At 36.8% G+C, this 22,997-nt stretch overlaps 1 protein-coding gene across 3 annotated transcripts in view; it reads right to left on the bottom strand.

The window, feature by feature from the left end:
- Window positions 1-9,292: 9,292 nt before the first annotated feature.
- Window positions 9,293-22,997, bottom strand: part of NLGN1 (neuroligin 1) — a 328,323-nt gene continuing 314,618 nt past the window's right edge. For all 3 annotated transcript variants that reach the window (XM_056358677.1, XM_056358678.1, XM_056358679.1), the window contains 3 exons: window positions 19,109-19,321; window positions 13,677-14,466; window positions 9,293-12,641 (listed from right to left, as the gene is read on the bottom strand). In XM_056358677.1, coding sequence (XP_056214652.1) covers window positions 11,819-12,641; window positions 13,677-14,466; window positions 19,109-19,321 — 1,826 coding nt within the window. In that variant the 3' untranslated portion in view covers window positions 9,293-11,818. The remainder of the gene's footprint in view (window positions 12,642-13,676; window positions 14,467-19,108; window positions 19,322-22,997) is intronic.

Here is a 22,997-nt window from a genome sequence, read left to right as displayed (position 1 = left end):
GAGGCTGGAAAAATAGCTACAGATGTGTTCTACTTTGGAAACGAGCACCTGAATACTCTGGCCACTGTCCCCTAGTGTGCACCAAAACCACAGCAGGTCTGCTGTAACATCTCTAAGTTAAGGTCATCACCAAACCAACAGTAGATTAAAATTTTAAGCTCAGAAAATGTTTGCTTGTTTCTTTCTTAAGATTTTACCAAGATTTAATTTGCTGTTTCTATTTTCTTAGCACACATGACCACAGACCTAGATCCATTACCATCATGACAGTGATAAAAACCTGAAATAAGCTCTTTGATTGCTCCCTACTGCTGCATTTCAATCTGATGCCTACAAATCCACGTGAAGGGTCTCCAGTAGACTCGGATGGGCTATAGCCACTTACCCTTACCAGCCTGCAGAAAGAGGGCCTTGCCAGTGCTGCGTTTTGATAACCTTTCCTGGTTTTCCAGTGAGGCTTTCTCACTGCTGAGACAGCCAGTGGAGCTATGGAGGCTGCAGTGTTTGTGGTTTAGAGATGAATGATTGTCATATGGTATCATAATGCTTGTACTGTACTGTTGTATTCCAGTGGGACTTGCAGTGACCAGCTTAAACTGTATATGTGTAACAGCCCCAAAACTTCCAGTGTATCACTAACATCGATAAGGCAAAGATGTTTTTAAACTCAAAACTTGAACAAGAACATTCAACATTTCTTGTTTCATTAGCATACACCTATAAGAGTGAAGGGAGAAAAGACAGTAGATATTAATGCAAATCTAACTGCAGAAACCAACCGTCTGAATACCAGCAAGGAAATTCCTGTTGTCAAGGATGAAAGACAAGGTATCTCCCATTTCCTAGACGTGCTCTTCATTAACTTTGTGAAAGCCAAACAAAGCTACTACGTAGGTAAGCATGCTCCACAAGCTCCTCACCTACCTCTCCTTCTCAGAAAAAGCTGCCTGTAATGCAAGACTCAGGCTAGGGACACATACATCACAGTTACAGTATCAAAAAAGCTTATTTTTTGCTGATCAGATGTGAACCATATGTAATCATACCAACCCTTAATCCAAACAATTCTGCTGTAAACCAGAGTCTGCTGTGTTTGGTATCTAGGTTAATTAGATGACAAATTCTTGGCAAGTTCTTCAAATAAATGAGAGTTCCTAAAAATTTAGTCAATGAGTCTCATGAATGCTCACAGCTGTTCTCTGAAATTCAGAATTTTCTTTGACCACCAATCTGAGAAACTAGTTTTACAGTTTATATATATGAACAGGACAGACATGCACTTGATGGTGACTGCACCACAGGTATCCCCATTAGCTGCTGCTTTTGGTATTGATCTCTCCTCTAAATGGGCAACATTTAGTAGTTTCATAGGCAATGAAGTCATCAATATCTGTCAGTTTTTATACCTCTTTTACAACTATTTGCCATCACGTGGCAAATGTTGCTATCAATTTTATCTGGTTTATTGTTTTATTTTTTTCAGTTAATCTGATTGCATCGCGCAGCATGAGGTTCAGAGGCTTGAACAAATGCAAAGGCGTTCACGTAACTCCTCTCTAAGACTTAAGCCATCACAGTTTGCATAGTTCTCTTAATACTCATGATTATAAGGTCAGCGCTCAGTTATCTCTCCAGTAAACTAAGTTTACGATGATTTAAATGAAGTATCGCTCTAAAGCATGTTTTTATAAATCTTGTGGTCTTAAGTGCTTGTCAAATACATGTCAGAGAGCACACGGAAGTCTAAAAATACGTAAACCCTTTGAGTGCTTGACATAGATGCATCTATTGCACATCTTCATGCTCAGCACACCTTAAAATCATGCAGCTCACTGTGACATTGTAACTGAAGACTGCTAAGCTGACAGAAATAATTTGTTACGCTGCTTACAACTAAAACCCCTTCTGTTTTCGGGCTGTTTTTGAAAATACAGTGTTCATCCTTTTCACATGTGAACTCTTGCTGTTCCATCTCGTACAGTCCTTAGACAAATGTTTGAAGTCTATACTCAAAACTAGACCGAGAAAGAGCAATGTCTGACTACATTTAAAAAGGACTCCACTGGACCAGAACAGGCAGCTGGCCTTTTTTTGTTAAGTATAGCTACTGTTAAATGTATCTAAACCCATACTAACTCCTGAGAAGAATCAGCCTACTTGATCAAAGAAGCTCAAACTGGCAAAACACAGCAGTCTGACCAAGTGCCTGCAAGAAGCCTCCATTTCTGCTGGTGTACCAGACAGCGCAGTAACGGTTTGATCCTCAAAATTCACTCCTCTGGGCTAATCTTCTTCCTCCAGCACTTCTTCCCTGCTTTCTCTCCCCTACGGCATTTCTCTGTTCTGCATTTACACTTTGCTAACTCACTCCTCATGAAGCTTACCTCTGACAAAGTAACATCACATGGAATGAAATAGCGTTGTGGAACTAGCAATTCTTGTAAACCACATAACTGTGCCTTACCTATTAATAACCCTGGAGCTGTTTAGAGAGATGGAAGAAATAAGATCTGCAGCCCGTCTAGCCATCCCAAGGCAGAATCCATTCCAAAATGCATCCTGTGCTATAGAATCCATATGCAACCTGCTCCAATCTTAACTACGCTTACCATTGGAAAGTTTCTACACTATAAAGTTTTTAAGGTGAGGATTTTTCATTATTTCTTGCTGCCTTAGAGTCTTTGCTATCTAATTCTTATCACTGCTGGTCTTACTCCCTTAGCCATAGGCACTACAGTAATAAAATAAACAATGGGTGTGAAAAGCTATCATTCTGATCTATGGAACTAAAGAAAATAATTATCAATAGCATACATACATAAAAATAAACACTTACACTTATAAAAAGTTCCAAGCTTTCATATCTGAAGGTCAGAAAGGACGACAATTTTTTTTCTTCCACTTTTGGCTCCCTCTTAGTCAACAGGGAAAACCAGGTACCAGCAGATTAGGATTTATCCAGTACTAAAATGCCCCCTCTTACTAACTTCAGATAAAATCTGGTCAGCTTCCTTATGGTAGGCAACTAATATGGGTAGTTAAATTCAAGGAGGAAGAATTTCATCCTAATAGCCTTCTACATGCAGCCAGAAATCTGCAGCAAAACCACCTCCCACAGTCACAACCAAACTACCAAGCCCTCCTTCTGCTCTTTAAAAAAGAAGGCAAAAGGCTGTTTCAACTTATAAAACAGTGGAAAATTGGGTCTGATGCTCCCCATATGTAATTCATTCCCTTCTGCTGTGAAAGGCACTCATCTTTCTCAGGTGCAGTCAATAGACATTTTGCTCTTTACTGCAGCAGGAGCTCAGCTCTGTGGAACAGCTGTAGCATAGGCACAGGCAGTGCAACAAAGCCCGCTGCAGAACAAAGGTCTCAGTGTCTGCACAGCTAGGAAAAATACATCAACACTTGTCTGAAGCGTGGCCATGAGCAAGAAACTATTCATAGCCTCTTTAAGCTTTTTAATCTAGCAAGAAGCAGAATTTGCAAGTCACTGCTTATTTCTGGAGGCACACGCTTGCCCCTCGAGGTTGGCTTTTGTCTGTGAAATTGCACCTCCAGCACCTTTCAAAGGGGAAAAATTACCATCTGGCATGTGTGTGTGAGGATAACTCCGTGATGGCTGTGACCTTCCTGGCGTGTGCCTGTCCTTACTGACTAGAGGGATTCTTGTACCTACCCATGAGCAACTAGACTCGGCCATGCTAGGCACTAGGGATACATCCCCCTCCTAAATAACAGTTCCTCTGTGGTTGGGAATTCCTAAGATAATAGAGATGTTTTGTCTCCAGAGCTATTCTGCACCCAGACACTGATTTCATAGAAAAAGAGGTCATCTGTGAACAGCCCCGAATACGCAACTACAAGAAGAACAAGACAAAGCAAAATACCAATCAGAAGGAACAAAAAGACTGATAAAAATAAGCGAACAGAGATTTTCAATATTTCAGATATTTGCATTTGCGTGGAAGAGTACTAAAAATGAGAGGGCATGAAGAAAAATAAAATTGTACTTATGACAGAAAAAAACCCCACCAAAACTTAAAGTAAGAAAAAATAAGAAAATAAATAATAACTGAAAGGACTGGGATAATATACTTTTTGAATAACTGATGAATGGATTAGAGAACATACTGGATCGAGCAGTAGTCCATGCTAAAGAAATTCAATAAAAACAGAGTTTCTAGTTTTAAAATAAAAACCATGGATTGAATTGTGGAATGGAACCAGGAGAAGCATGGGAAAAATGGGAATTCACATGCAGTATTACAAGACAGGCTGAATTCTAGTAACCAAGTAGCCATTTTAGGTTTAAGATAAACTGTATTGTAGAAAAAGGATTACTTTACTTTTTTTTTTTTTTAACTAAAGTTAACAGAATCTCAAATATTGAAACATTACCAATGTTTTATTAAATTTGGCAATATACATTCCTTCTTCTGTCAAACAGCAGAATTTGCAAGTGTTTTCACGCTTCCTTGGCACGTGTCAGAGATACAGTTGGGAGTGCTTTTGGGAGAAGTATCCTTTCATGGACTTAATCCTGCCCTTTCCTCCTGGATTGGAAAGAGGAAAATTCCCAACAAAGCTGCTGGCTGTGGCAATTAAGGTTGTATACTTTCCTGGGTTCTGGTGAGCCTTCAGAGAATCAAGCCACCCAAATATGCCTATATAAATGGGGAAAAAAAAAAGAAAAAAGAAAAAAAAGAAAAAACCAAACCAAACCCCAAAACGTGGCTTGCTATTTTTCTTGTTCTCTTACATTTTCTGATCTTGGACACCAAAGTCATGACTCATGAGAAGAGACCGTTGGTTCCTGTGGTCTTCATCTTCTATGAAGAGCATGATACACTTAGTCCAGTTACTGACTGGGGAAAGGAAAACATATTTATGGCAAATGGATGAATGTTAAAGAAAAAAATATCCCATTGTTTAACATGTGAATCTCTACTAACTGGCCAAGAGTAATTGGTTTTGGAGGTTACTTACCTTTTTTTACTGAAGCTCCACTTTTCCACTTTCATGAAATTGTCCTAGACTTACCTGTATGCAAATGAGAGCAACATTTATTCATCTGCCTAGCCAGATTTCACCACTACATAGGAGTAACCTTGTAAAAAGTAGGAAAACAACACTGTGCAACCGTATCTTTATCATCACTCAATAAAATATTACATGACTTCTGAAAATTTGTTTGGTGATAAATGAACTGGTGGTTTGGGTTTTTTTTATAGAATCTTTCATATAGTCTTAATTGCTTTAAATTACTGCCAAAACTGTTTCTTCAAATGAATGGGTGAAATAGGTATGTTGTACATATCTCTCTCCCAGACTGCCTCCTGCCTGAAGATTCTGTCCCATCCCTCATTTTATTCCAGGGAAAATTTATATCAAGTATATTATACCGCATCTGGCCAGTGACTGCTTTGCAAGTCACAAGTTTTCTTTTTCTGTCCTCCATGCCCATGAGATACAATTATGCTCCGGCCAGAGCCACGTAGCCACAGTGACTCAGTGCTGAGATCACGCTCACAAGACCTGCTGAAAAATAAAGTATATTAGCTGATTTTGCAGTATCACAATGATGTGTCTTTTGGGGAAGGGCTTATCTGTATTCGACCACCGAGCGTGAATACCTGAACATACGTGTTCATCTTTGCAGACGGAAATACAGATGGATAAATAACTCAGGGAGGTCTGGAAACATCAAACAGCTCTTAGAAGCCATTGCCGTAGATATTTAACTATTATATGGACCTCACAGGAGTTCATACAGATTTCTGAACTGATCCTTCTTTCAGTAGTCAGCCACAAAATTCTTATTAACTTCCACAGCGACTGAACAAAATCACTAGAAATCACTAGATGCAAAAGGTTTTGGTTTGTTTGTTGGGGTGTTTTTTTGTTGTTGTTGTTGGGTTTTTTAAATAATGCCGTTGAAGTGTTATCAGCTCACACAGTCTTTCACAAACCAAGGTCTAGTATTATCACCTCTGGTTGCCAGTATCATCAACTTCCATTTGAAAAAAAAATTACTGGCTTTTACAGCTATAAAGCAGAAAACCTGAATACTAACTGCCCAGCCCTATACACTTAAGAACTCAATATTTTTTTAGATGGCATCATTGTAAACCTAAGCTCATAATTGCTGATTGCCTGGCATTGCTGACACTAAGATGGGAAAATTCAGATGACAGAGAAAGTCCACCTGAACTGACAGCAAGTGTGCCTTTTCCCTTCAACAAAGGAGCTGAGCAGAGCAGGCTACGACTGTTGTAAAATGTCATTGTGTCTTTGACATATAGGTCAACATATAGATCTGAGGATCAGACAAGTGAATGTTCCTTTTTTTATAAAAAATAACATAAAACTTACTATAGCATCCTAAGGTAGCAAACTATAACACAAACCTTTTCTTTGCACCAGTGTAATTTCCAGAGATTTTCTTTTTTTTTTAATGTAGAAGACTTTTTTTCTGAATTTTGGACTTACATACAAATGACTATAAGCATATTTGAAATCACATTTTAGTGTCTGATAGTACTCATAAATCAGGTAGTTATACTTGTGATAATTTCTGTGAGTGGGTGTTCATGTGCGTGAGAAGATATGTAAAACTGGACGGTGAGATGAGCCATGATGAACATTAAAGGTCCGGAAGCAGATCGATAGCTGGTGTAAATTGTCAGGGCTTCATTGATTTCAATGGTCCTATGATAAATAATAATTCAGCTGGTGCTCCAAAAAATTTCATCAGGTGAGCATCTGGTCAATAACAGTGGAGAATGCAGAATGAGGTATAGGTGTTACCTCCACGCTGAGCACATTGGCATTTACCTTTGAATTAACTCTGCATGGTGCAAAAAGGTAAAAATTCCCTGTTTATTCACATTTTTTTTAAAATCTCCCCTGTTGGCTGGAATAGCGCATGTGGGTACACCCATGGAGAGAAAGATGCATATATATACACAAGAAGGTATTTTCTGTGACAAGGCATTTTCTGTGACAAACAAATACTTACACGGCTTTTACTGCTGTGATGGTACTTTTATCTTCAAATGAAAGAAAAACATTTCAAGATACTGTATGAAAATTACTTGTACAAATTTGTTGCAATTCTATCAGGTTTTTCATCCATCCCACTAGTAAAGGAAACTAAACTCAGAATAGGCTTTAATATACAGTTTACATACAATACTTGAATTCCTTTCAGAAACTAAAGCTTCTTACAGAAATGATAGTTTCCTGTGTGTATGAATTACTGAGAATTATAATATCAACAAAAAGGAATGAAACCAGGTTGCACTTAAAAATCTACACTTCCTAGGTGATTTTCAACATTTTTTTCTAAACATTTTCCACCAGATAAAGTTTGTTACCATGTTCTAACCATTTTCCATTTCACAAAATTAATTACTGAATCTGTAAATAAGAAATTAATTACACAATAGAAGTAACGGAACCTAAGAGGAAAGGGACTTTGCGCATGGCTGGTGGTGAACCCACTGGTTCTGCTGCCTAGTTCTCTTGAACGCCTTATCAAATGCCATTAATTTCTAGTCTGCATACAAATGCATTGATGTGCCAGAATTAAATCAAATTAGAATGTTTAGAGTAAAAGCCCGTTCGCCATGTTTCAAATTGCACGTATTTATTTGGAGGCCTCAGAAGGACATCTTAATCTTATAGTGTTATTATTTCAAGTAGAACAAGAGACTTTTACCGTTATTTGGAGAAAGTCCCTTAGCTTACAGACTGAAAAAAAAAAAAAAAGAAAAAAAAGCAGAACTGCTGCAACAGATATTTTGACAAGAGCTTTGAATGAAAAATAACAAAACCTCTGCAGGGAATTTCCCATTAATCTAATTTATTTGGGAACACATTTTCACAACAATAATTAAATTATCTAATGTTCGCTTACATTAAAAAGAGATCATTTGTAACAGTTCAATATTAGAAAAAAAAAAGGGGGGGGGGGGGAGGGCCAATATTTTAAACTAACACCACAGTAAAAAACCCAACAACTTGCAAACATCAAAGGAATGCCATGATGTTTGACAGCTTCGTATGAATTCAGCTGTTTCATCTCTTAGTGAAGCTGACAACATAGATTCCAGCATTTTCTGTGCAGTGGTGTCTTTAAAGCTGTGACATGTTTATTTGTTAGATCTCTATTCATCTGTTTTTCAAGGTGTTTCAATAGCTGAAATATCCAATAATTAAAGCCTTGTGAACATTGGAATCCCTGTTTATAAAGACAACAAAAACAACAACTACATTTTCTCATGGAACATGATATGCAGGTAGTTCATCCGTGCCTTGCAAGTCTTCAGTGGGGAACACCACATATAACCAACTGAGATACCATTGAGCAAAACGTGGTTTTATCTGCTTTATTTCTCCTAGAAATGTCAGCACAGCACATTATATTGCCTGTAATTTTAATAGATAAACGAGACAATGATTCCATTGTTATTTTTTTCCTCAAAATGGTAGAATACATTTTCTTAAAAAAGTCTGCAAACATATTTACAAAAGTGTGAAAGCAATAAATGCAGGCTTTTTATATTTTTACTGAACTTCCAAAGACTGACTGATATCCTAATTTTATTGGAGATCTGGTCCAAGGGTGATACAAGCAATTAACTATCACACTCAGTTTTGCTTTCTTGTAGGCTACCGTGGAAAACAAAACACATAAATATTTTAAAAAGAACAAACTTATATTCCGTGAAGCATAATGAAGATATTCCAAAACCATTTCCTACATTTTTATGTTGTTTCAGCTTTAAAACATCTCTTGGTCTTTCTTAATGTTGTGTTAAAATGTGGGACACCATCCTACTTTTGGAAAGCCAGCTGCTGCAAAGTAATTGTAAAGTAACCATCAAAATATCATTCACAGTATCTGCATCACAGGAATGGACTTCTTTTGTTTTCAAACAGGAGTGACAAAATCTGTGTTGCTGCCTTCATCTTTCACATTTTAAATACGATTGGCTGACAAAAATAAAGTGTAGTGTCATGCTTGGTTTACCTAAATCATTTATTTTGTAACTAATAAAAGTAAACAATTACCAGATACTGTATATATAGAGATATATAGATATATGGCCACAAATAAACTATAGTAGAAAGTTATTTTGGTTTTGATAAAGTTAAGAAAAGCACATAAAATCATATTTCATGAATACCTTGGTTTATGGCCATCAATATTTTTGTATTTTTTTGTTTTGTTTCATCAACATAGCAAAATACAATCTTCCTATTAAACAATAATTATCAGATGGCAGACAATTCTTTTTATTGGTTTACATTGGCAGGTCACAGTCTAAAAGCACAACCACATCAGGCAGAAATTGCACACAGACCACCCTGGATTTTGAAGACTAATTTTTATGCTTCTACGAAAAAAGCTTAATTTAAGAAAGGGGACTCTAACAAGCACTAATTAAATACATGGATTTCCTTTTTTTTTTTTTTTTTTTTCAATAGCCAAATAAAATGACTGAAATTGCAGTACTTTATTTTGCTTTCAGCTTCCGTTCTAACATTTGTGCTTGATGTTAGCAAACATGTTTTGAACTTCCTAGAACTGTTTGTAGAAGTTGAATCACCCAAATAAAACCCAGGTGATTTTTTTTCCCATCACGGAATACTGCAGATTTATTTCAATTAGGCCTGTTCCTTGGGGATTTTTTAGTGTTGATATTTGCTTTTTTAACTTATATCTGAAAACTAGGGGAGATCTGAATGTAATGCTATGACACCATACTGTCACAACGTCAGTATTTCTGTAAGAAATGGTTGTAGGTGGGACTGGCCCATAAATATGCAGTTGTATTAGTTGTAGAAGGCATGCTCATGTCTTCAAAAACCAGACTGGTCTTAAGATATTACTCTTTATTTGAGACAGTTACCATTACTTCATTAAAAAATGACAAAACAGCAATAAACATTTTAGCTCTTTAATGAGCAAAGATCAGGTCTCTTAGCATTGGAATAATATTCGTTATCCAGATTATCTTTATTTCACTCAGTGACCAGTAATGTGGCCAAAAAGTACAAAGTAATTTTCCATCAAGTAGTATACAATTTTTGTGTGTAATAAGCTTTCATTCTTGAAAAAGAGTAACTGAAAAGAAATGTTTCTGTTACTGCAGTTAGTTTGTCAGAGAAAGTTCTTCGCATTATCTTACAAACTATCAAAATTGCTAGTAATTTGAAAAAATGTAAAAAAAAATCACATAACTTTAGTCTAATAGAAATATAGTACAGGTAAGAGAGAAAGTATTTATCAGGGATGTGCTCTTAAGTCCATCTCAATTATTTCTTTTATATAAATGTACATCTGATTACATATACAAACACTTTGAAAGGACTGTGGTATATAATTACTGGAAAGCAACAGGGGAACGAAAAATTTCTTGTGGTTTTAGAACATTCGTTTCACACAAACATATGTAGTGTTCAGATTTTAAAATTTCCAGTTGTTGGCTCTCTCCCCGTTCTTACATACCCTCTTATTCTACACTGTCGCCATCTGGTCTAGAGAATTCATCTGAATGGCAAAGCTAACGTATAGCAAAAAGGGAATTAACTCTATATTAAAGTATTATAAGTAAACTTTGTAACATGCAAACATGAGTTTAAACAAGAAACTGAAAGGTGTAATCAGAGTGGTAATACTGGGGCATTTTTATATTGCAAAATACCATTGCAATTAATTTTTTGGACACACTTTACCAATTTGAACAAAGCATATCATAACTAAATCATAGCAAATTATAAATCCTTCATTAAAGGAGAATCCATTAGAGTTATAGTTACGTTAAAGTTAGAAATTATTCAGGTGGAAAGGAAAAAGAACATTAATAATACAGATTTTTTGTCTGGGATTCCTATCAGTGCAGATTCAACACTGCATACCTAGAATGCCATAAGTACCTTTCAAGAACTGTTGCAATTCCTTCTGTTTCTGAAGCTACCATGAAATATTTTACTGTGATTACTTTTGCCCCTTTCAAAAAAAACCAAACCAAACCCCAAAAAAAACTTCTTTAGGTTGTGCCAATTGATGAAGAAAGCTTCTATTAAAAACTCCAATGGGATGAGAAGAATTTTAATTACGGCTTAATCAGCAGCACAGCCACCAAGCATATAAATTATCATGCACATCGTGCTAAAAATATCCAGTTTCCTTTATTCCCACAACTTTTATACTGACAGCACTTATGTGATAATGTTGTACCTGCCAGGCTGTAAAACTTCTTTGACTGGCAGATTTCAGCATGAGCCCCTTTCTAAGGCCTTAACAGCATTGGTGCTTTGTGTACTTATTCAAATGTAAATATGGTCTACACAAGAAAACAGGTCCAAATAAAAATTGGTGAAAATTATCTGACATTCCATTACTGTGTCCCTTGTGCATATTTATAGGTTTTTAAAATTTTCAGTCATAGTTCTTTCCTGTTTGTGTTGCACATGCCTAATTCCATTACGTAACTTAAATCTTCAAAAAATTAATACTTGAATGTGAATGAAAAAGTATCATTCAGGACAACTGCTTCAAGCAATTGCAAACAGTTGGGTTTTTTTTGTTTTTTCTTTTCTTTTGTTTGTTTGTTTCTTAAGTTCATTTGATATATGTACAATTCATTTTTTTCAAAACCCCAAAAGTTCTTGATATGTATATTCACATAATATTCCTCCATATTTAAATAGTAAGAGTCTTGTAGGTTGAAAGCCAAGTAATCTTCAGTAATATCACCTACTGTAATCCATCAAAAAATAAAGTTTGTTTCATCTTGTCTGGCTATACCCTGGTTGTTGAGTGTGAATGGGGGTGGGGATGAGGATGGGGCAGTGTATTGTTCTGTCCTCCGGTAAATGTATTGAATGTGTGTAGGGGTTGAATCCCTGGTATAGTGTTGGGGATCATTGTGATGGTGTTGGGTGTCATTAAGGGAATATCATCAGGAGACCTTCTCATAGCTAGCGTGTAGTCTGGGGGACAGGCGGTCCTAAGAACCACCTCATGTGGATGGATGGACTCACATTCATGATCCAAGTCAGTGTGCTTCATTTGGAGGGACATTATCTCCTCTTCTTGTGCATGGGTTAGGTCATTGGTAGTAGTACGTTGTGGGCTACATCTCCTGTGAACATCGTGTCTCCGCTTGTCTTTTTTGTAGTACAATGCTGCAAAGGCCAAAATGTTCAGGAACAGCAAAGATGCACCAACTGCGATAGTAACACTCAATTCTGTTGAATAGTCCCTTTGATCCACTGAAAATGGGCTTGGCTGTTGTTTGGGATCATCTTGTTTGGCTGTAGGAAAGGCTGAAGTAACAGAAACAGAATTTTTCCTTGTTGGTCTGAAAGTATTATCAGTTGATGGCACTTTAGTTGTGGTAGAGGTATACTGTGAAATGTCGTTAAGATTGTGCAGATGAGGTACCAGTTCCAACCAAAGGTTCACTTTATTGGCCCTATAATGTTCTTTAACTCGTGGTTTTAATCCAATGTGAAGATACAGTTGGTCTTTCTGAGAATATCTGGTCCATGCTACTTCTTCAAAACGATTTGGCTTTGTATGGATGAATTTTGTATCTTGCGGCACTGGTTGATTTGGGTCACTAAAAAAAAGATAATCTCCAATGTTACAAAGTATTTCAAAAGGAATTATAAAATTAACATAATTAAAATTTTATACTTAATGTTGAAGTCTGCCTTTGGACAGAGCAGAATGCTATTTCCTAAAATTAGAGGCCTTAATAATCTTTATTAGAAACAGCATTATGCAAACGAACCCTTATTTTACATAGATGACTGCGAAATGCCTGGCTCCCCAAAATGCTAGCATCTCACACAGGGAAATCTTACGCTGCTGAGGGCAGACTGCCAGCAATGCGGTAAAGTGGACAAATATCTATGAGACACTAGCGCGAGAGGAGATTAAGTTTTACTTTTTTTTTTTTTTTTTTTTTTTTTTTTTTAGTAACATAAAGCTCGTGAGGCTCAGCATTTCAGTTCAATGAAGTATCTGTGGCCTTCCAGAAAGGGCACAGATTCTCCTTCTGTGAAAGACCGTGGCAGGGCCTAACTCAGTATAACACATAATGACTTAAGAGTCCAATGGCCAAAGGTGGAAATGTGTTTTGAACTACCAGTGAAAGAAGAATTAATGACAATAACAAGATTTTTCAATTTTAAAGTTACATATTTAACGGTCAGAACTGTCAGTTTGAAACAAAATATTAAAATAAGGCTTATTATATTTGATGCAATATTTATGTACTTTTCTGTCTCATGGGATGAAAATATCAGTGCTGGGGTAGAATCAGTTACTAATGTAACAATTTTTAACTATACACATATGTTAATGCTTACTTTTGCACTTTTCTGGGCATCACTTAATTATTTTTATGTAAAAAGTATTTTTTTAATTTTTTCACACAGAATATTCACAAAGATTATTTTTTTCCCTCTTTTTGCTAGAATGTGTAAGTGAGCCTAGGGACATCACAATAAACATAAATATCCAACCCAGTTCTTAATCTCTTATTCATCCTACAAGCACAGAGGCATTCCCAAGGGAGACAGCAAAAGGAAAGTACTGCATCATCATATCCTGAGTTTGTATACAAGACTATTTGCTGTCTGGTACTCACCCAGTTTTTGCAAAGTTTGTCCAGTACGTCATCACCACTGCACTTAGCATGACGTCATTTTTGGAGAAATTACAAGGAAATAATTCAGTAGGACCAATCATGGGGATTCCTAGTACGTAAGGAACCTCATCTCCATGGGCTGCATCTGCCCATGCAGGTACCTGATCCGTCTGGCAATGATGGTAGAAGGCATAGAAATATGTAGGCGATCCAAAATTTGAGTGGAGATCTGCTGTAGCCACTGCTGGTGCAACCCACTGGTGATCAGTAAACAAAGCCAGCAGTGTTTTCCTTCTGGTCTCAGGATTGTGTCGATCTGCCCAGTCCGTGTACATAAATTTAATAGTTTCCCTCAATATATCTTTGCCTTCAGGGTATCCGTATAAGTTATCAACAAAATTCGAAACTGCAAAGTCAAAATCACTAGCTGATATGCCGTCTTCGCTATCCACAATATTTTCAACAAATTTTAACCCTTCCCCTTGGTTAACTCCCAACATAATGTCATAATTGAGGAATTCTCCTTGTTCCATCAATATCTGAGGATCATCTGGTATCACATCGCCATCAATTACTGGTCCAAAGGCTATATGGTATCTTGCTGGTTGAATGTCCTGGTCGACAAGTTCTCTATAAGGCTTCTTCTGTAGACATTCTACCAGTTCTACAGTGTCTGACATGTTGCAACCAACTTTTGTAGCCAACATCCTGGCATATTTTGCAGGCTGAAAACTAACTGCCCAGCTGGAGAGAGCTGTTCCACTTTGAGCTATTGCTCTTTGAAAAAGTCCTGTGGGGAGAAATATTTAAAAACTACTGAAGTGACCTTGAAACAGCTATGTACTTGAAAGATTCAAAGCAGTTCTTTGAAACAATAAAAAACTTTAACAGAGGTTTAACTTGCATCTTAACAGTACTTAAAAACACAATATATTGAGATCTGACTGTCCTTGTACCTACAGGTAATGTATACAAAATAAATGCAATATGCGCAGAAACTGAAGCAAATGATTCTACCTCAATGTAGTACAGCCGAGGAACAGATTTTCAAAAGAAACTCAGGAAGAAAAAGAAGTGCCATTACCTTATGTGGGATTGCCTATTCAACCTAATAGCTTGAAAGAAATTCCGAAAGTTAAAGCAATTTTTAAGTTGGAGGAAAAACCAACAAGTCTCTGAAATGGATGGAATTTCTGGGTATTGTTCAAGCCATCAGCAGCATGCATGGATACCACTATGTGTTAAATAAACCTAATATACTGATTTTTTACGTTTTGTTTGGGATTAAACTTGATTTGAGAGGTGCTGTGCTTTTGAATTGTGTATCACAGCAAAAGTTTATATTCTGGAGTAATAGATGAGAAGGTACGAGGCAGCCATTAAATTTATAAGTGTCTAAGTCAAGATCCTTTCTTGTAAGGATTTTTTTAAAATGCAGGTTTATAGCGATCACACTTATTTAAAAAGGGAAATGATATATTTTACACTATTTAGCTTTGTAAATCACCAATTTAAACAAATGTTCAGGTATTCATTTAGGGGAGAGACAGAGTATAATGATCTGGCACTGCGTATAAACTTGTAGCAAATCCCAAAGACTTCAATACAATTAATTTGAATTTGTGCTGATTTAACTAGAACTCTGGACCAGGAACTCTGCTCACAGAAATGACAAAATATATTTAAATTGACATTTCCCTCTCCCTTTTGTAAGTGTATTTGAGTACATCGTTGGATGACAGCCTTACCCCCTTGTAGTAAATGAATCAATCCCATTTTTTTGCTATTAACTTTAATGCTATCATAACTCCATCCTTGTTCCTATAATTCCTGTGCTCCCTTTGTGTTGGGGCTTTGCCTTTTCCTGCTTCCTTTGGGGAGGGTAGTTCGGGTTCTGAAAGATACTTTAAGTCTGAACCTTGTGCAAAATAATGCTCGTCTGTAATGTCAGAAACTTGGACTATATTTAGGTAACTGTGACCTTTCTGTGTTTTTCATTGTCATGGAAGTATATCCAGTTCATTTCAGTAGCGCATCTTTTGCAGTAATGACTGGAAAATATTTTATACTGGACCCTATGTCCTATAGCTTACTGTGGGTAATCCAAAACAGTCTATACCATATGTAAGCAATGCTGATTTAAGATATATGGGTCAAAATTTGGTTTTACTTATACTGATAGGCACCTGGAGTAATTCCACTGACTTTGGTAGAGTTGCTGAGGGACTGGAAGTGACATCTGGCCTCACTCACTTAATTTTGCTAAGAATGTATCTTTAGTCCAATGCTTGATGACTAGGCTGGATACTCCCACTAAAGGAATTGGCATTAAGGTGCTCAGCTCACCTCAGAATTTTATTCCAATAATGCAAAAGATGGCTTTTACTCTGGTAAGTAACATATTTCTATTAAAAAACTTCCATAGCCTCTTAATCAAGTCAGAGACATGCCTTTACAGCCTCCGTTGCGGTACCAGACCCCGTACACTCAGAAGTTAGTTGGAATCAGTCACTGGCAGGAAAGGTTTTACAAACTTCTGAGGAATTTTAAAATCATTCTGGACTGTTATTAGGTCAAAATCCAAACATCTTAAAATTAGATAGGTGCAGGGACTGAAACATGTAAACTCAAGCCTCTCCTTAAATTTATGAGAAGTCACATCCAGAATATTATTTTCTTGCAAGATTTGAGTAAAAAATAAGAAAGAACTTTAGGTATAAAGGCAAGTAAAAATGTATTTGCATGTTTATAAGGTCAGAAATTGAGCTAGTATAAATCAGCTCAAAATCGGTGGAATTACTGTAGAGGATCCAGGCATTGTAATAAATGTAACTAAATGACAAACCTGAATTTTCACAAAGATGTATGTCATGATACTTCATAATCTTTCTTTTTTGGCATATCGTGTAAATCTATTTTTATTGCTTTATTAAATATCTCTGAACAAGGACAGAAAGTGTAAGCTACATATTAAGAAAATGCTGATATAAACACTATGGCCTGCTAAGTGCTACATAAACATTAAATGTTGGATTAAGTAAAAGTGGTCAAGTCCTCTGGCAATAAAGTTATCTTAGGAAATGAAACTAAATATTCCTCCTTCTGCTGAAGAATGCTTACAGAAATATTCCTCCTCTCAAGCCATTTGGTGAGAAATGAACAACAGTATGAAAAATTATTTTCATTCTGTCACATAATTCCTGGTAGAAACTGGTATCACACAGGACGGAGAACCACATTTTTATCTGATAATGTGTATGCTTATTATGGCTGGTGGGCTGTAGACTGATGGAAAGAAGATTTAAATGTTCAATGAACCATACTGTTTTATGACTCCTATTCAAAGTCTTATCAAAGTAAATAATAATGACATTCTGCATATACTCATCTACATTTTTCAGAGCACTTTCTGAAGATGGGTGCTGTTGTGCCCACTTGCAGATGGGCAGCTATGAACAGCACCATCCTGAAATAGGCTGAATGCTTCCTCTGAACTACCAAGGGATCCTTTCAAAGGGAAACGATGCAAAGAGAGCATCCAAATTTATAGCTTATGAAAGAGACTGGGTAATAAAGTGAAACAAAAGGTTTTTTTAAAAAATCTTGGAATATTTGAAAATATTTGAAAACTTGCAATAACTTTTCATATTTGAAACTAACCAATTTTTAATGTAATACTTTTTTTTTTTTTTAATGGCAGGTCTAACCCTCCCCAAATGAAACATAACATACATGGGGGAGTGGCACATTGTTCTGTTTAATCCAAATTTCAGTAAAGCATGTTTTTGCTTTCTTATAAAAGAAATCCTCAGACATTTACTTTTACAATTGGATTTTAAGTATTCATCGGGTAAGCCCTCTCCAGTCCCCTCCCAAATCCTCTGATCTGCTGTGCTTCGAATTACTGCATCAGTTTCCCCAAATTCTGCTCCTGGCAGAATTCTGGCCATGTGTTAGAATAGGACAGGGTAAAATTTGCTAAGGAGAGGCAACACACGACTGTCCAGATATTATAAATGTGGCATTTTGCATTAATGTCATGTTACATTAGGAAGATTAAGATTAAGACTGCGAGGATAAACCAGGTCTCCTCATTCAACCTTAAGCTAAATCCCCTATGACAAAAGTTATTTTTATGAGTTCTGATGAAAAAAGATGGTGCAGTGTGACCCTCAGATTACAGTGTAACAAGGTAATGCTTACATCTTGTTCTTATAGGCCAGATTATAAATATGTCTTATTTAAGTGCAGGTGTTTATGGAAAAAAAAGATTACATTAAAAATCAAATTGTAGAAATAGACTAGAATTTAATCACAGTCTATTTTCCACTAGACTTTTCTTGTAAAAGCTGTATTTTTCTCTCATTTGAAATAGTGTAAAGGCCTGATCTAAAGAGTCACTTCTATTGACCTCAGTGGGCTCTGCATCATGACTTTGGGTAAATGCAGCTCTTTTAATGTCAGTGGAATTATTTTTTTATGACTGGCCTATTAGTTCCCCATGGAGATACAGCAATATAAATTAGTGGAGGATCGTATGCACAGGGCACAGTGTGATGTCCCTGGTAAAACTAAACAATACAAATAAAAATGTGTGAAAACAGTGAGACAAAAGTACTGTGATCAATAAGCAATAGCCATGCAAATGAGAGAAACTGTGTGAAACTGTGGTGCAAAAATCATAGGAAAAAAAATTGGGTGCCTCAAACAGCATGCTTTTAATTTCCTGCTGTCTGCCTCAACTAGAGAGAAAAAGTGTTAGTTATGGAATAGGAAAAAACACATAGAAAAAAATCCATTTTCAACTTGGATGCTTTGACAATTTTGGATCATGCATGCAAAACATTCAACCATTCTTTTATTAGATGACAGCAAGTGAAGTTCATGCAGTTTCAGACAAAGGATTTCTGAACTAGGTACTTGTTTCCTTCACACAAAATAATAGTTTTAAGCATTTCAGCTGTTAGCCTGAAAAAAAAAAAACCAAAAAAACCCCACAACCAACCACCTGTGTCATTTTACTTTTTTTTAAAGTTTGCTCATCATGAGAAACTAAACATGCCTTTCATGACAGTCTGAATATAGATGACCTCATCTACTGTGAGCATGACTGACTGGTTTTCCAAAAAGGACACCCTTAGGTAGGAAAGAAAAGAGACAAAAATGGTGCACTGAGAAAATGCTGTTCAGAAGCCTGCTATAAAGTGTTCCTACAAAGCTCCATAGGAAAAAGAAGAAAGTGACCCAAAATTTAAACATGCACAGAAGAGCTCGGGGACAAGGCAACTTGTACAGCCTTTAAAAAGTTTGCTTAATATTGAGCTGAACTCAACAGTTCATAGGAACAAAGAGAATATACAGAGCATCACATAGTACTAATGGCAGTGGCATGCAGACACCAAAATTGTCAAAATTTGCAACCTGCATAATACCTTTGGTTGAATTGCTCCAACGGTTACCTTCAGAATAATGGGATAAAGTCAACAGATTGACGCATGAACCGCCTGCACCAGATCCAAAAACTGTTATTCTTAATGGGTCACCACCAAAGAACCCAATATTTTCACTAGTCCATCGCAAAGCTTGAATTAGATCAAGGAGGCCATAGTTTCCTTTTGCTGCTTGGTCCCCAGTGCTCAAAAAACCTGTGAATGTAAATGAAAAAAGAAAGGGTTAGCAAGTGCTCTTCTGGGTGACCCCGTTGCAATTTTCTAAGTACGATTTCAAAAGTATGTGCCATTAAATAATATGCAACAATTTTCCATATTCACTGGACAACAATTTGCAATTTTGCACTCTTCGTGAAACAAGTTACTTGGTATTCACTCTTTTGGCTCTGGTGTTTTAACGTAGGGAAGATGAACATACATCCCAAGCAAAATACTCTTCTAAGTCTTAACAGGTCACAACATATTGCTCCCAAAGACGTCCTCTTGATTGTACTAAGTTTAAGAGAAAAGGTTTAGCAAACAGATACACTGCAGTCATTTTCTAAATTATCTGGTCAACTGTGAATTGCACTTCTATACCCAGATGCAGCCACGGACTTTGCGCATGCCAGAGGTAACAGTTCCCCTTCTCTGTTAACAGACTGTGTTCAGTCATATCCCGACAACACGCTGTCTTTTCCTTTTTTCTCCCCCACAAATATGCAGCTTATGTCACAGGACAAGCTGGGTTGAACAATATGAGCAGCTCTCAACTCCCTGAGCTCTATCCCATAGTCATTAACCTGAGTTAATTGAATCTACGATAAATGCATAAAGACAATTTAAGTTGTTTCCATGACCCCTTAACATCAAAAAGATAAGAGCTCAGGGGTAATCTGGAGAGCACGAGAATTGCTCCCTTTAATTCATACTGGAAGGAAAATGGCAGAATGTATCAGGTACGGGAACGACTGTTTTACACTTTACTCCCAGCAGTATTATCATATTTCGTATTACTGTCATTCTTGTCATTACAGCCTGCTGACTCTAAAAGGGGGACAATAAGAACTTGGAAGAAAGTCTTTGCTGATAAAAGACATTGCTTTGCTTTTGGATCACATTTGTTGACATTTCCAAGTTTCTCAGCTTAATAAACAAATGTTTAAATAATACCAGCATTATGAAGTAGCCCAGCACCTCCATTTGCATATCAAACTGATTTAATGCTCAATAAATTGGCAGTGTAACTGTTTTTCAGTACATGCTTTGTAGAGAAATGCAACCCATTACAACAATTATTTCTACATTAATTAGATATTTGTGGGTCTTTTAGTCTCGTCAAAGTTCTACTGATTTAACTCTCTTGAGTGCAGACAGCCTACTCAAAAGAAGTTTACAGTAGTTTTTCAGACAAATGGCTCTCAAAGGAGTCCTACTGTTTCATTATGACAATAAAAGCAGCTTTTGAGACACTGGTAGGAAGACAGACACCTGTGCATATACATATATAACAGAAGGATTTAACAAGATTACAGGTAAGTGCATGGGTGTGCCTATATTAATGCATATAATGAACATGTCATTTGTTACTTTATTACAATTCTGATCCAACTTCAAATGGCAGGCTTACATTTTGTATTGTCATGTGAGTAGACATTTATTCTAACAGACCTTCTTTGCTGTAAACTGCACTGAAGGCTAATTGGCCTCGCTGCCTCCGTAGTTGAGCTATGGTCTGTTTAGGGTGAGCAGCTCTGTTTGTGTAGGTCAATCCTGATTTTTGTTACCATGGAGAGGGAACAGGGAAGTGGCATAAGGTGCCAGGACAGCAATTCTCCCAATTCCAGACCTAATGTACCAAGTCTAATGGGCATACTTCTTTCACTGTAGCCATAATAAATTGTTACTCTGATACTAGACTTTAAAATAATCACTGTTCTACAACTAAACCCTGCCACATTTACTACTTAACTGCATAAATAAGTAACGCAGCATCACCACCATCGAAGAAAATATCACCTTTGATATTTAGGGAAAGCCCAGAAAGGAAGTCATAAATATAATTAATTCATACTCATTTTACTATTACAGCTCAGTACTGAGATGAGATTAACATGATGTTATTTTACTCTGCTTTACTCTTTCATTTTCTTTTGTGTAGCCAGAGGGGCTGCTGTGCATGCCTATGTGAAAGGATGGTCCCAGTATAATCCTGCCTGCACAGAAGCATTCATTCCTGTCTTCGCGCTCCAGTAAAATGTTGTCCCCCATAAATAGTTTTTAAGGACACAGAGAAATGTCGTCTTTGAATCTATGATAGCAAATCTAATGAAAGCTCCCTAACCAGTCTCACTGCTTTGTCAGCCTTCATGGAGTTGAGGGATGGTACCAGTGACTGTAACAAAATTAAAATGTAGAAATTTATGGGAACTACAGGATCTTGCTGCTGCACATGCTGGGAATGTCTTCCCCCTTCTTTGAGCAAGTATACAACTGCGGAAAATCAGTGACAAATCAGTTCATCATATTAAGTGTATAAGTGACTGCACTGATTTAAGGGATTGGAGGAATGATTGGCGGTGGCAGTCCTCGAAACACAGGCAGCAATGAGATGAGAGCAGTTACAGCAGTTACCAAAACTGTACCCTAAAACAAGCCCCTCTTTGGTTTTTTTTTTTCCTTTCCCTGCTTACAGATTCCCCAAGCCTGGACAGGATCTGCTCTCAGCAGAGCTGCAACATTGGTTCAAAAAGATCCCGTAGAATTCTCAAAGTGGTTCCAAGACATTTATTAGGAAAATAGATGGTAGGGTTGTAGCTGAGATACAGTGATCCCCCTGAAGGAAAACAAATGCTAACATTCAAGCTTTCTGAAAAGTTGTTTTCTTTACTCTGTATAATATGCAGCAAAGTGGGAAGCAAGTAAGTCTTTGCCTGGAAAAGCAACAGACTAAATTATAGGTAAAGCCTTAGGGCAATCCCCGGCTATTAAATGAGTTCACATCAAGCCCTGAAGCTCGACGGGGAAATGGGAAATCCTTTGGAAACTATAAATATGCTACTTCTAAAGAATCTTTGTGAAAAGAATCTTAAAAAGAGAGCAAAAGAGGAAATGTCTCCTGTTGCTCATAGAGATCAAGAACCTTGAGTTCAGTTCAGGAAATGTGCCAGAAGGGGGAGCTTTCTGTTTATTAAAAAAACCCACAACAACAACAAAAAAAACCCCACAAAACAAAACCCCAAGCAAACCAGAGAGAAAAAAAAAGGGAAGTATTAGTAATATTCTCCTCATTCATCTTTATTAGACAAATTATGACTTGTGTCCAGAGCAACAGCTCCGATGCAGAAGAAATATCTCACGCCTCCTCAGCAAGAACCACGTTGGCTGACTTCCATATCTACATAAGATGGATGATGATTGATGTTGACTTTCATGACATGAAACATTTCTATCTCATTTTTCAGAACCATAAGAAGCCTGTTAATATCGCCACCTGCTCATGCCTTTATTCTTGTATGCAGTACTATCATCATGGCTTAGAAGCATTCAGAATGTCATGAAATCAGAGATAGGACTGATAAAACAGATGATGTTTTTCTTTCCAGTTTGTGGTTTGGTTTTTTTAGTTTTGGTGGGTTTTTTTTCCTCTAGTGAGGAGTGCCTCAGTACAGATAAATTCATCTAACCAAACACCTGTAGAGAAATGCTGTAACACACAGCATTATAGGAATATATATTCCTATCTATCTATATATGTGTGTATATATATATATATACGCACACAGACCTGTAGGTCTGTGGGTGCAATTACTTATTCCTATTTATCACTTTGATAAAACAGAGATTGCAACAATATGTTTTGTCTTTATCCCAAGAGAGCTTTCAGCATGCA

The sequence above is a fragment of the Falco biarmicus genome, chromosome 13 (assembly GCF_023638135.1).
Source record: "Falco biarmicus isolate bFalBia1 chromosome 13, bFalBia1.pri, whole genome shotgun sequence".
Taxonomy (NCBI): domain Eukaryota; kingdom Metazoa; phylum Chordata; class Aves; order Falconiformes; family Falconidae; genus Falco; species Falco biarmicus.
This window is presented reverse-complemented; position numbering and strand designations above follow the sequence as displayed.